Source organism: Erinaceus europaeus, unplaced genomic scaffold, assembly GCF_950295315.1.
Source record: "Erinaceus europaeus unplaced genomic scaffold, mEriEur2.1 scaffold_1065, whole genome shotgun sequence".
In the NCBI taxonomy this organism is placed as follows: domain Eukaryota; kingdom Metazoa; phylum Chordata; class Mammalia; order Eulipotyphla; family Erinaceidae; genus Erinaceus; species Erinaceus europaeus.
In genome coordinates this window covers 19,069-33,488 of record NW_026647914.1, presented here as the reverse complement: position 1 = coordinate 33,488, position 14,420 = coordinate 19,069, and the positions used below count along the sequence as shown (strand labels likewise).

General features: G+C 49.7%; 1 protein-coding gene across 1 annotated transcript in view; it reads right to left on the bottom strand.

Moving 5' to 3' along the window:
- Nucleotides 1–2,812: 2,812 nt before the first annotated feature.
- Nucleotides 2,813–14,420, bottom strand: part of LOC103117447 (ClpB family mitochondrial disaggregase) — a 29,897-nt gene continuing 18,289 nt past the window's right edge. The window contains exons 4-10 of the mRNA XM_060184523.1: nucleotides 12,278–12,322; nucleotides 11,787–11,948; nucleotides 6,904–7,060; nucleotides 6,178–6,251; nucleotides 5,856–5,975; nucleotides 5,587–5,691; nucleotides 2,813–4,421 (exon numbers count right to left, since the gene is read on the bottom strand). Of these exons, the coding sequence (XP_060040506.1) occupies nucleotides 4,173–4,421; nucleotides 5,587–5,691; nucleotides 5,856–5,975; nucleotides 6,178–6,251; nucleotides 6,904–7,060; nucleotides 11,787–11,948; nucleotides 12,278–12,322 (912 nt within the window). The 3' untranslated portion in view covers nucleotides 2,813–4,172. The remainder of the gene's footprint in view (nucleotides 4,422–5,586; nucleotides 5,692–5,855; nucleotides 5,976–6,177; nucleotides 6,252–6,903; nucleotides 7,061–11,786; nucleotides 11,949–12,277; nucleotides 12,323–14,420) is intronic.

Genomic DNA, 14,420 nt, shown 5'->3' with positions numbered 1-14,420 from the left:
TGGAACTTTGGAGCCTCAGGCATGACAGTCTGTTCGCATAACCATTATGCTATTTGTCCCCACCCCTGTCTTTTTTACCAGCCAACACAAAGGATTTTACATCACTTGCCCAAATTCTCTAATTAATCGGTCTATTCAAACTAATATTATTTTTTGGATAGAAAATTACCTATTTGTTTACTTCTCAATTTTGTGGTTCTAGAGGTTTAAATTTATTAAATATTCTTCTATACATTGCTATGTCTCATTTTTCATTCCTAATTTTGTTTGCTATTTTTTCTTTTAAAAATATTTGTGCAAAAAATATGGATGAGAGTACAAAGCATCACTCCATTACTTATAAGATCTGCTTTTGTGGGAGTTGGCCAGGCAGGTAGCGCAGCAGGTTAAGCCCACGTGGCACGAAGTACAAGGACTGGCGTAAGGATCCTGGTTCGAGCCCCCAGCTACCCACCTGCAGGGGGGCTGCTTCACAGGCGGTGAAGCAGGTCTGCAACTGTCTTTCTCTCCTCCTCTCTGTCTTCCCCTACTCTCTCCATTTCTCTGTCCTACCTAACAACGACATCAATAACAACAACAATAATTACAACAATAAAAAACAAGGGCAACAAAAGGGAAAAAATAAGATCTGCTTTTTAACATAGTTCTGGTGTTCGAACTCATGGTTTCATGTATGCAAGGCAGCATCAAGTCACCTCCTGGCCTCTAACTCAGGATTCTAACTTTATTGGTTTATATTTCCTTATGGTTTAATGCAATCTTTTCCTCTAAATTACCACATCTTTGGGCTTTTTCCTTTTTGCTGCCACCGCTTCTGGTGGCCATTTTTTTTTTTTTTTAATTTGACAGGACAGAGAGAAATTGTAACATTCTCATTTCCATGTGACTCTCACATACTCCGGGATAACGGTATGTCTGGCTTTTATTTATTTATTTCCCCTTTTGTTGCCCTTATTGTTGTTGTTATTGATGTTATTGTTGTTGGATAGGACAGAAAGAAATGGAGAGAGGAGGGGAAGACAGAGGGGGAGAGAAAGATACCTGCAGACCTGCTTCACCACCTGTGAAGTGACTCCCCTGCAGGTGAGGAGCTGGGGGCTCGAACCAGGACCCTTCCGCCAGTCCTTGAGCTTTGCACCACTTGTGCTTAACCTGCTGCGCTATCGCCGGACTTCCTGTTCATCTTATTTTGTCCCATCTGTTCAGGACCCATCCTGGCAGGTCCTACTGCCGGGCACATGCAGTAGACGTGTGCTGAGTGGACATGTGATTTGGTTCTGTCCTGGGAGACACCAAGGATCTTTGTTTGCAACAGGGCTCACTCACCCGCATAGCCAGAGCAGCCCCTGTGCTGGCACTGTGCCAGGATCTGCACTAATGAGCTGAGCACTCGTGTTTCTGCCCTCTTGGAGCTTACATTCTAGGGACAAGGACAGACACAGGACAAGTAAAGCAGGAGAGCTGACCACTGCTTAGGATGTGACTGAGTATCAGTGCTGAGAGATCTAGCTAAGACTCCTTGAGATGGATACTCACATTTCCTCAGAAGCTATGGGTCTGCTTGGTCCCCTCTCCTCCTCTGGGGAAGGTGGCCACTGGGTTCCTCATAGAAAAGTTACCTGGTTTACAGTTATGCCAGCTGCTCTGGGCCACATTTACTTTAAACAAGGGACTGGCAGCTGGACATAAGAGCTTTATCTGACCCCTGACTTTGCCAGAGCCTCAAAGGGAAGTGTGCACACCAAACAAGGTGAAATGAGCAAGACACAGAAGCAGGAGAATAAATAATGTCACAATAATGACAGAAACAAACCCTGTGGTCCTGGTTTGGCACTGTAGGCATCAGTGTGAACTTATAGTTTTTAAAAATATACAGAGAAACAATAATCAATTTAGATCTGTATGCTGATATACATATATTTTCTAGTTCTGTTTACTAAAAGGCTTAGAAACATTGCCACTCTAAGAGCAATGAATATATCCAGTGCCCAGACCATGGATCTAAGTAATGTTCTCAGTAAAAGAAAACAGAAATTGTTTGGAGAAATGGCTAATGTCAGAGCGGGAGCAGGGAAAGTATGAGCCTGGAACATTTTCTGGTGCCAGAAAGTAAGGAGTTGTAGGGGAAGAAAAAAAAAAAAAATTAGAGCAACAAAATTATGTATGCTAGTGTTAGAATATAACCCGTAGAAGAAAACCAAAATTCAAATAGTTTATACTGATATGAATAATTATTGGATAAATAGATGGGGAAAGAGACAGTTCTTCTTCACAGCAGAATACCAGTGAGTAAGCACAGAGACAGCGAATAAGGAAACAAAGCCGCCAAAGTGACCAGGCAAATACAGCACTGCTGAAAGCAAGCGTCGCTGACAGGTGCTCCGTAGAGTGGGGAAGTCTAAGGATAAATAAGACATCTGCACAATTTCAAAGTAACCTCTCATGATTCTTAATACTCTCCAAATGGGAAGTTAACAGGTCTTCTGTGGAGAAACCTAGCAGACACCAGGTGACCCAAGGGGATGCCAGTCCGTGAGGAGGCGCTGGGAAGGTGTGGCATTATGACTGCGGCAGTCCTGCCCAAGACGCACAGCCTCCATCTTAACAGCAGACAGATCCAAAGTAAGTGACATTTGACAAAATAACCAGACTGGTGGTTTCAAAAGGGTCATGCTCATGACAAGCAAAGAAAAATGTAGGCACCACCAAGGGTCCAAGGAGAAGTAATTAAGACAGTAAAATGCCACGTGGGTTCCTGGATCAGAAAAAGAACATCTGTGGGCCAACAGACAAAATGGGAATGTTTACAGTATCATGTCACCATTCTGCTTAAATAATTACACTGCGGTTTTGTAAGATGCCAGCATTAGGAAAAGCGAGGGTGAAGACATATGGGAACCCTACTATTTTCACAAGTTACCATCACTCTCAAACTGTTTTCAAATCAAGAAGTGACAAATTATAATATCAAACAAACAGCAGCAGTCACTGAGGTAGAGAGTCACAGACATGGGGCCTTAGATGGTGATTGTGTGGGAGCCCTCGTCCCAGCTCCTGACTGTCTCGGGCCCATCATCGTCAGGACATTCTTCCATCACCGAAGGGACCTCAAAACTCCCACCCCCCACTTTCTACAAGTTTAGCTAATACCAAAGGAAGCTTTTAAAATGCTCCTGCATGGGTGGGCAATGGATGTGTGCGTCACTGGCGGTGGTGATTGTGGATGGTGCCCACAGACATATCGAGCCTCCCTGTGGCCGGCTAGCTGGGTGGGAACGTGGTGGTCCCTGGCACTCCCTGTACTTAAGTGACCATGTGCAGACTTACTGGGGAGCTGTTTATTTCCGGCTCACCTAGCTGGCACAGGCACAGCAGTGTAGAAAAGGTTGAGGCAGACTCCATGGCCCTCTGGGTAGAGCCCAGCCCCGTGACCTCTCCCCTTGTGCTACCGACATCTATGTTTTGAAGGCTCCTGAAGGAGGTCCCCGTGGAGTGGAGCTTGGGCACGTGGTCCTTTTGTCCAGTCAGTTTTCCTCCTACAGGCTCCATGGTGACCTTGTTCCATGGTGGGAGAAACATGATCTGCCCTGACCCCAGGACATGGGGTGAGGAGGAACGGTGACTATGATTATGGCAGTGGAAGGGGAGGGCTCTATGGTGTCCCCCTCTTGGGACTTTGGGGCAGGAGAAAGTGACAGACAGAAGTGTCCCTGGGCCTCTGCACACTTTCTCAGCTCTCTGGGGAGACGTTTTTGGGGCCTCGGCTGCAGGAGAGCCTGAGAAGGGTGGTGATTCACGGTCTGGTCTCCATCTTCTTCCAGCCAGCTCTGCTCTTAGCTTCTATGCTTCTGAGCATCCTGGGAACATGATACAGTTCCAGAGACTATGGGCCATGAAGACCATCCTGAAGGACAGAAATGGGACCCCTCCCTCTCCTTCCTGCCTCACTGGGGTGGTGAGGCAGCTCCTCTCCTGGTGAAGTGTTAGCCAGGGCTGGGGGGAGACAAAATTCCTGCTTTAGACTTGGGGCTGAAGAGGAGCCTTCCAGGGCTGGGAGGCAGTCGGCTGGGTGGAGAGGAGGAAGAGGCAGGAGGGGCTGGTGGGTCAGTTGCCTCACCACAGTTGAGGGGCCTTTATTGGGTGTCGAGGGCATGTGTGGGCCGATGCAGGTGCTAGAGGGTGAAGCACACCTTCTCAGGGTGTAGTGGTGCCCGGATGTCCAGTTTGTGTGTCTTGCTGTCCTTATCAATGATCTCCAGCCGCAGCTTGGGGGAACGCTTCTCGTCCTGGGGTGACGGCAGCTCAGGGCTCTTGAGCAGCTGCTTGTCTGAGTCCTCCACGGTGATGCGCAGGGTACAGCCGCCAGGCAGCAGGTCCTGCTCGTAGGCAGCTGCCAGCTGGTTCACCACACGGCGCTCTACCTGCGGGTGGCAGGTGAAGAGGGCATCACTGGGCCAGCCAGGAGATAGTTGCCGTCATGCACTACCGCACAAGTCAGAAACTTCTGAGCTAGCGTGCACCTGTGCAATTCTGCTGTTTGTAGGGTAACCTTTTCTTTTTTGCTTATTTCATATGAGATGGGATTTCACATGAGGAAACGGGGTGGGGGAGAAAGAGAAGCAGAGGGTCACTCTGACACACGCGCTGCCATGGGTCAGACTGGGTATGTGAGTTCTGTACTCCACTAGCTGAGCTATTTCCCTAACCTCTACAGAAGAAAGTTTTCATTATTTCAAGATATTTCTCTATGTATGGAGAGAGATAGAGAGAGGAGAAGGGGAGAGAAAATAGGAGGGGGCAAATAGAGGGAGAAGTAGGCAGAACCAGGAGACACACCGCAGCACTGCTCCACCATTCCAGGAACTCCCCTGGGACCAGGGGTCTAGCATGCACTCTGTTAGGTGAGCTATTTTTGGTCCTGTGCTCTCCTTTCCTCATCTTCAAAGTGGGGCTGACAATGATGTACCTTGTAGGACGGTGCTCAAGACTTAGCAATGGGGTAGTGCAGCTGATTAAGTGCAGATGGCCAAAGTATAAGGATCCCGGTTCGAGCCCCGGCTCCCCACCTGCAGGGGAGTCACTTCACAGGTGGTGAAGTAGGTCTGCAGGTGTCTCTCTCTCCCCCTCTGTCTTCCCCTCCTATCTCCATTTCTCTCTGTCCTATCTAACAATGACAACATCAATAATAACTACAATAATAAAACAAGGGCAACAAGAGAAAAATAAATAAATATTAAAAAAAAAGACTTAGCAATGTCAGCTTTGTCTGTTGTTGAGTTTTTTTTTTTTTTCTTTTTAAAACTTCTTTCTTTTATTTACTTTTTTATTTACCACACTGCCAGAGAACTAATCATCTCTGGCTTATGGTGCTGTAGGGGACTGAACTTGGGTCTTCAGAGTTTTAGGCATGACAGCCTCTTTGCATTACCATTATGCTACCTACCCCTACCTGGTTCTGAGGTTTTCAGCTAGTGTTCCCACAGGGCTCCCTCCAGGACAGGTTTTCTTTAAGTTTTGGTTCCAAAGTAGCTCAGGTGGGAGAGAGGGGGACAGAGGCCTGGGGGCTTCGAAGGCTCCTGTGCTTACCTCATGTTTGATGGAGCGGGCACCATAGTGCACATTGTAACCATCCACCAACACGTCTGCCACTTCCCGGTCCCAGAGCAGTGTGATATTGTGCCTCTGTTTGGCCTGAGACAGGTCAAAGAAGAGCGTGTCTGCGTCTGCCCTGGGAGACACCATTCTGGGGGCCACTGACCCCACCCTGCTGTGCTCCACCAAGCCCTGAATACCCTGACTTCCCAGTGGGCAGATGCCTCACCCCCACGACCCCCACGACGAGACCTCATTCTTACTCTTTTGGCCCAGAAGTTCAACTCCTTGTTGACCAGCTGAATGAGCTCCGAGTGACAGAAAGGGAGGAAGTAGACAATTTCATTGATTCGTCCTAGAAACTCATCCCTCCGGAAGTGAGCCTGTGGGTCAGATTTGAGATTAGGAGTAGGCTTGGTCACCCAGAGTGGGTAAAGGGAATTACTGGCCCAAAGAGGAAGCAGATGGTAGTGGTGGTGGTGGTGGTGTGTGTGTGTCTATGTGGAGGGGGGCTTCTGAAACTTTAGGGTGGCTATGGGAATCCTCCCATCTGTAGCTCTAGCAGGAAGAACAAAGACCTCTTACTTTGAGAATGGGGCGAATCACGTTCTCCTTGAAGTTCTTTGAGATGGTGATCTTGTCAGTTATTTGGACATCTCCTGGGGAAAAAGAACTGAATTGTGAACTGCCACCTCTCCACACCTCAGCTGCTCCCATGGAGAACCCTGGTGCTGCTCCCGGGGGTCTGCATGTCCTGGTAAAGGTCTCAGGCCTTCTGGACCTTGGTCTAGTCTCCTGATGTTCCCTCCTGAGGCTCCTCCATGTGCTGTGAAGCCTGGGCTCCTTATGACAGGAGCTTTGTCAGAGGGTAAAGAGAGGGAGAGGAATCAGGACCAAGTCCTGAGCTCTGATTTGGTAGAACGGGGCTGAAGAGCCGAAATAGAAGGTGCAGACCTGGCCGTCTGCCTCTCCTATCAAGCACTCTCCAGGGCCCACCTACAGGAGAAGCAGGGCTGAAAACAGCACTGGCTATTCCTAGGGCCACTCTCTCTCTGCACCACTTTACCTGCTGAGTGTCCACTCAACTCTTCCATCACCCAAGACCCTGGTGTCCATGTCCATTCCTCTCTCAGGAGCTCTCCTGCCATTGTGGCTTTCCTGAGGAAGTTGGAAGGTGTCACCTGTCTCTAACTCCATCCCTGGTTTGGTCAGTGTCAACCAGGAACAATGCCGCCTGGACCCTAATGCCGTCCTTGTCAGTAGCCCAGCCACCTGCCCAGAGGCCCTGAGACAGCAGGCTGTGTGCCCTACCGAGGTTCTCAGCCAGACGGTTATGGGCCATCTCCAAAGCTTCCTGCCTCAGCTGCAGAGCGTGCTGTGCGATCTCCTCACTGGCCACATTGGAGGTCATGATGAAGATGGCGTCCTTGCAGTCGATGGTCTTTCCTTTTCCATCTGTCAGTCGGCCCTGGAAGGAACAGGGCGGCACAGTCAGGGAGCGACAAGCCTGGGCACCTCTTCTAGTGCCTTCCCAGCTTTGGCACAGCTCCTGCTCGGGCTCTCTGAGCACCGCTCTCACACCCAGCCACAGTGCACACTGTCCTAGGCAACAGGCACTGTACCACCAAGAGTAACTCCGGACCACAAGGAGTCTCTCTGGGGCCCAGAAATCAGCCTGATTAGACATGCATCCATCCAACACACATTCCTGGAGGCCCTCTCTGGCCAGGCTCAGTGTTGGGGTACAGAGACTTTAACATGCCTCCAGTTAGGAGCAGTGATGCCAGGAACTGCACAGAGTGTTCCGTATTTTTTTTTATTTTTATTTTTTTAGTGTGTTCCGTCTTATGGCAGAGGGGAGCCTGGCATGGTGGTGTTCAGTGGTGGGTATCTTACTGACACAGACACACCGTGCAAGACCCTCAGTATATCACTGGATGCAAATGTTCACAGCTGTGCTAGGATAGCAGACACTTCACACCTCTGCATCTCTGGGGCCACCTCTGGTCTGACAGAGAAATAGAAAATAAGACTCTTCCTTTAACCCGTTTGGGCAGTTTGGACTGTTCAGCTCTTTTCAGAAGTGGCAAAGAAGAAACCATCTACACAGGATACAGAGGTGCCGACAGGAGAGGAAAGAAGCAAGTGCCAGTGGGAGTCCAGGGAAGAGGAGGAGAAAGGAGAGCTGAGGTCATCCAGGCCAAGGTCAGGGAGCCTCACCTGCCCAGCACACTTCAAGGTTACACTGCACAGCAGCAACACATTCTCTTTCTTTTAAAAAATTTTTTTATTATCTTTATTTATTTATTGGCTAGAGACAGCCAGAAATCAAGAGGGAAGAGGGTAGTAGAGAGGGAGAGACAGAGAGACACCTGCAACACTGCTTCACCACTCACACAGCTTTCCCTCTGCAGGTGGGGACTAGGGGCTTGAACCTGGGTCCTTGTGTATTGGTTTTTTTTTAAAATATTTATTTATTCCCTTTTGTTGCCCTTGTTGTTTCATTGTTGTAGTTATTATTGATGTCGTTGTTGGATAGGACAGAGAGAAATGGGGAGAGGAGGGGAAGACAGAGAGGGGGAGAGAAAGATAGACACCTGCAGACCTGCTTCACCGCCTGTGAAGCGACTCCCTCGCAGGTGGGGAGCCGGGGGCTTGAACTGGAATCCCATGCTGGTCCTTGTGCTTTGCGCCACCTGCGCTTAACCCACTGCACTACCGCCAGACTCCCACCCTTGCGTATTGTGCGCTACTACCCCCCGCCCCACAATGTCTTTATAACAAAAACAGTAACATGGACTCACTGACAGACTGCTGATATTGGAAGCACCCCCGCCTCCAGCCTAGGCTTCCAAGCAGTGCTTTCTGAGCACTACTGCCCCATGCCCATTAGAAGGTGGCTCTAGGGGCTGGTATGCCTGGTTGAGTGCATATGTTACCAAGTACAAGGACCCAGGTTCAAGCTCCTGGTCCCAACCTGCAAGTGCAAGGGGGAAGCTTCATGAGTAGTAATGTAGGTATCTCTCCTTCCCCTCTCAATTTTTCTCTGTCCTATTAGGAGGAAGAAGAGGAAGAGGAGGAGGAGGAGGAGGAGGAGGAGGAGGAGGAGGAGGAGGAGGAGGAGGAGGAAGTGGCTCCAAGGGACGAGAGGTCTTATTCCAGTGGGACCTAGAACACTGCCCGGTACACTGGGAGGTGATCAGCAACTGCAGGCAAGAGCTTGGACACTCACAACCCTATAAAACATCTTGAAGCTCAAAGAGGTTAAGAAACTCATTCAAGGTCTCTGAGTTCGAAGAGAATACAGCCAGAAGTGGAGTGTGTCTGGGCCAAGCCCATATCCTTCCCTCTGCACAGACTCCTGAGGTCATACCAACAGTGCTGGATAAATGAGGTTGTGTGCAATGTTCTTTCCCTAAATGAAAATTTCTTAGACTTCTGCCAAATTCAGTTTGTACCCTTTGATCCTTGCTAGTGAGAAGCAAAGGAGACAGATGTGAGGCAAGGGAGGCCTGCTTAGGATGTCCTTCTGACTGCAGACAAAGCATAGACCCTGTCAGGCCAGAAAACGACTCTGGGGAGAGGTCGCTGCCCTCAGCCTGCTGGTTCCCGCCTGAGCAGCGGTGCTGGGCCCCATGCCAGCCCTAAGCAACGAGGAATAATGCTGCCTGGGACCAGGTGGGCTCAGGACCCTAATGCCGTCCTTGTCAGTAGTCTGGTCACCTGCCCAGAGGCCCTAAGACAGCAGGCTGTGTGCCCTACCGAGGTTCTCAGCCAGACAGTGTGGGCCATCTCCAAAGCTGTGACCTGGCTCAGGGTCAGCCCTGCTCCTAGAGGCACCAGCGGACTAGTGCTGGTCCCAGGGGCTGGGGTGGGGGAGAGCAGAGTGCACTGAGTGCTTCCTGTGTGCTGGGCACAGCACCAGGTGCTTGTCAGCTGCATGTTCCAATGGTCCCAGCCGGAGGCTTGTGCATGTTCTATGGGATCTATTCAAAAAGGGCCTCCAATCCTGGCACTGATCCTTTTTCTGTGCTTGAGTAGGGCAAGGGGAAGGGATGAAGTTGCTCTTCAGCTCTTGCCATTAGCTTCTTGCTTCACCCTCTGCTTGCAGGCTGTTCTGCCCTAGAGTCCACTGTGGGAGGTTCTGGAACGGGGTCCAGGTCTGAGTGTGTGTGATGTGCCCCAGCACACGCTTACGATGTCATGTGTGTTCCATGCCTGCCTCGAAGAGCTTATCCCCGGAGCCTGAGTTCACACGCTACCAGAATGGCCTGAGCAATAACCTGGAGGCAATTTCATTCTGAGAGATCAAAGCTCTGCTCATAATCGGCCCCAGTATGGGTCCCGGGTGGGTGAGGGGAGCAGGTGCAGAGTATGACTGACCCAAGGGGTGACAGTCACAGCGCCTGCCTCTCCTTTTCGGAATCCCTGCCAGTAAAGACTGTCCCAAAGAAGGAGCTGTCAGTGCAGCACGGTCCCCCAGTGACTGGAGCCCATACAAACCGGGTGGCACAGAGGCTCACTCTGGGGGCAGGGGCTGCTTTCCTTGAAGGTGTGCTTCCCGGGGAACCAGCCTCTCCCTGTGACTTCTGTCCGAAGGCTCCGAGGTCAAATGAGAAATGACCAGCAGTAGCCTTGCTTGGTGTTTTGGTGAGCGCCACCAGGGCTCCTACTTTTCTGGGTCCAGGCTTCAGAGTCCAGGCTGGATGAGAATGGGGCTTCCTTTACGCCTCCAGATCAGGTGTTCCCATAGCTCTGGGCACTCACTACTCACCCTGGTGTACACTGACTGTGGTGGGTTGAACTGCCTTTTGCTGCCTGACTCCCCTACTCATTGGTGAACACACAGGCAGGAAGTGGTGTCTGTCTATCTGTGTGCTACTGTGTCATGAAGGTGACCCAGGTTTGAGTCCGGCTCCCTCTCGCACTGGGAAAGTGTCTTTCCCTCTCTTCCTCTAAACTTCTCTTCCAGCCTGAAAAAGTCAGCCTGAAGCAGTGAAGCCCCAGCAACAATGAAAAGCTATTAGGGAGTTGGGTGGTAGGTAGCGCAGCGGGTTAAGCACATGTGGCACAAAGCACAAAGATGGTGTAAGGATCCTGGTTCAAGCCTCAGGCTCCCCACCTGCAGGGGAGTTGCTTCACAAGCAGTGAAGCAGGTCTGCAGGTGTCCATTTTTCTCTCCCCCTCTCTCTCCAATCCAACAACAATGACATCAATAATAACTACAACAATAAGACAAGGGCAACAAAAGGGAATAAAATATTAAAAGAAAGCAAGCTAGTGACGACAACAAACACTCCCTTGCTTTACCTCCTGTTTCTCTGACTTGTTAGGCCTTGAGGGTGCTTCAGTCTCTTCTCTGCACACGATTCTCTCCCTACTCAAGAGATCTCATCTCTTCCTGTGGCTGCTGTAAGCCTCTCTGTGCCGAGTCCCTGGATCTCTAGAACCAGGATCTTTACTCGGTCCTTCCACTTCGTGCCATGTGCGCTTATCCCGCTGCACCACCACCCATCCCCTTTATTGATTGAGTCATTTTTTTTGGCAGAGCTAGGGCCTCTAGTATGTTAAATTTCATTGCTCCTCGGCTGCTTGTGCATTCAGGTAAGAAGACGGAGACAAAGTGAGACACCACAGCACCAGAGCTTCCTCCAGTGCCACAGCACCTCCCAGGTGAAGTCAGGGCTTGAACCTGGGCTGTGCACATGGTCAGGCATGCATCCTACCTCTCTGATTCTTCAGCCCTGAGTTAGACCTTTCTTGGGAGTATCTTATATCCAGCCTCTTTTTTTTTTTTTTTTGGTCTTTGTTTTTATTTGCAGAACACTGCTCAGCTCTGGCCGTTGGTGGTGTTGGGGGTTGAACCTAGGACCTCTTGCATGCAAGTCCTCTATATAACCTCTGTGCTAACTCTTCAGTCCTGACTTCTTTCTCTGTCACATGAGGTCTCTGGTGTTTAGAGATGAAGCAGGACTGGACCTGAAAACGCAGGTCTCTCTCTTTGCTGTTCCATTCTGTCTCTGTCTCTCTAGACAGTGGCCGGGGCAGCCTGGTCTTCCCCCAAGTGACCAGCGACTAAAAGTTTAGGTGGGGGAGCAGCAAACTAAAGAACCAAGCAGTTAAACCCTTGCTTCTGGCTGCTCACAGCTCACGTACCTCTTGGTATCTCCCTCCCACCAAACTGGTCCTTTCACCTCATCAAACAGCTGCAGCATGATGGTGAGCACATCTGGATGAGCCTTGTCCACCTCATCGAAGAGCACCACAGCGTTGGGGCACTGCTTCAGTTTCTTGGTCAGCTGGCCGCCCTCCTCATGGCCAATGTAGCCTGGTGGGGACCCAATAAACTTGGCCACCTAGAAGCAAGAAGGAAACACATCAGGAGGGTCTCTCTGTGAAGGCAGCTTCCACTATGGAGCACACAGGAAGGAGGCTTTGTATGCTATGGGCCGCCTCTTTCCTGGAGTGACAGGAATCTTGCAGCGGTGGGAGAGCAGACTGGTCTTCTCTATACTTAAGTCTTCAGAGCAAAACATACCAGTGACCCTGCTGTACACACGGGCCCCTGAAGGACAAATCCCAAAGAATTAACATAGGTCTATGTGACAAAGCACATCCAAATATAATGACAGCACTGTATTGAGAGATCCCTCTAAATCACATGTCCCTGAAGACTCCCACTTACCTCATGTCTCTCCTGGAACTCAGACATGTCCAGCCTGATGAAACCCTGTATGGAAATAAATAGGCACTGAGAACATTTGGAAGCAAGAAAGTAGAAGGAAGGGTCAACACTCACTTTTAGGCCACATCAACCCAAGATCCTCTATTTCATTCCCCAGATATACTTTTTTCTGTAAAAGTATATATACAGTGGTCCGGAAGGTGGCGCAGTGGATAAAGCAAGGGACTCTCAAGCATGAGGTTCTGAGTTCGGTTCCCGGCAGCACATGTACCAGAGTTATGTCTGGCTCTTTCTCTCTCTTCCTATGCTTCTCATTAATAAATAAAATCTTTAAAAAAAAAAGTATATATACAGGGGGCCAGGCGGTAGAGCAGTGGGTTAAGCGCACATGGCACAAAGCGCAAGGACAGGTATAAGGACCCCAGTTCGAGCCCCCGGCTCCCCACCTGCAGGGGGGTCGCTTCACAGGCAGTGAAGCAGGTCTACAGGTGTCTCTCTTTCTCTCCCCCCTGTCTTCCCCTCCTCTCTCCAATTCTCTATGTCCTATCCAACAACAATGACAGCAATAACAATAACAACAAAACCAACAATAAACAACAAAAGGGAAAAATGGTCTCCGGCAGTAGTAGATTCATAGTGCAGGCACTGAGCCCCAGTGATAACCCTGGAGGCAAATGTATATATATGTATATACAGATAGGGGTATTTGTCCCCTTTTCCCTGGGCACTTGGCTTTTTCATGATCCCCTCATTCTCTATCTTATCTTAATAAACCCAAGTCATGTCCTTGTGCTGCTAGATATGGTTTGGGCATCTCTTTTCCAGGGGCAGGCTTCTACTGATCTGATTACCACACCATCCTCCCATCCGTCCTATGCTCACTGCACCTACAAGAGTGAACAAGGTTTAGTCCCTGTCCACTGAGCAAGCCAGGCACATGTGGACAAAGTCCTTCGCCATCTGCTTGGTCCACGATGAGACAGCTCTGCACACGTGTCTCGGCTTCACAAGCCTCTGCTTAGAAGTGAGTTTTCTTTTTTTTTTCCCCCTTTTGTTGCCCTTGTTGTAGCTTCGTTGTGGTTATTATTATTGCCCTTGTTGACGCAATTCGTTGTTGGATAGGACAGAGAGAAATGGAGAGAGGAGGGGAAGACAGAGAAGGGGAGAGAAAGATAGACACCTGCAGACCTGCTTCATGGCCTGTGAAGCGACTCCCCTGCAGGTGGGGAGCCAGGGGCTCGAACCGGGACCCTTACGCCGGTTCCTGCGCTTTGCGCCACATGCGCTTAACCCACTGCGCCACCGCCCGACCCCCAGAAGTGAGTTTTCTTTTGAAATAACAAGCCTTCTCTTTATGTACATTTTTTCATTTCCTCTTCAAATTACTCATGATATAAATGGAGCTCTTCTCCACCCACATTTGGCCTAGGTGTGATTTCCAGGGAAGTGAGCCCCTGGGGTGAGGTACAGGCATGAATAGTCTCCAGGGAAAAAGAACACCTATGTGGGATTTGTGAATTAATCAAACCCACTTTTTTTTTTTTTAATCTTTATTTACTGGAAAAAGACAGCCAGAATTTTGAGATGGAAGGGGGAGATAGGGAGGGAGAGAGACAGAGAGACACCTGCAATATTGCTTCACCACTTTGCAAAGCTTTCCCCTTGCAGGCGGGGACCGCAGGCTCGAACCCAGGTCCTTGTGCACTAGACCAGTTGCGTCACCACCTGCCCCCTACCCACTCCTTTTCATGGACAATTTAGTGGCAATGGGCTGGAGGCTTGAGACAGGTACTGATGGTATAAGTGAGAGTGTAGGTGCTTGCTTGGAGCCTGGCAGTGGTCAAAGCTAGCCAACCAGCCTAAGAGACTTATTAGCATCTTATCTCTACTTCAGAGAAAACTAAGTCACAGATGAAAATAACCTGCCAAGGACATCCAAGTTTGGCAATCGGACTCCCAGTCTGTGTTCTTAGCCACTATTCTCTCCTGCCTCATCTTCCCTATTCTGCCAGCCCTTTGGTGCTTAGCATTGTTCATAGGAAAGTTTCTGAGTTATAATGCCAACCAAAGTCCCAGGATTCTGGTAATAAAGACTTTAGTGCTTACTTACACCTCATGAAGTGGGGTCTCACCTTAGTTCTTC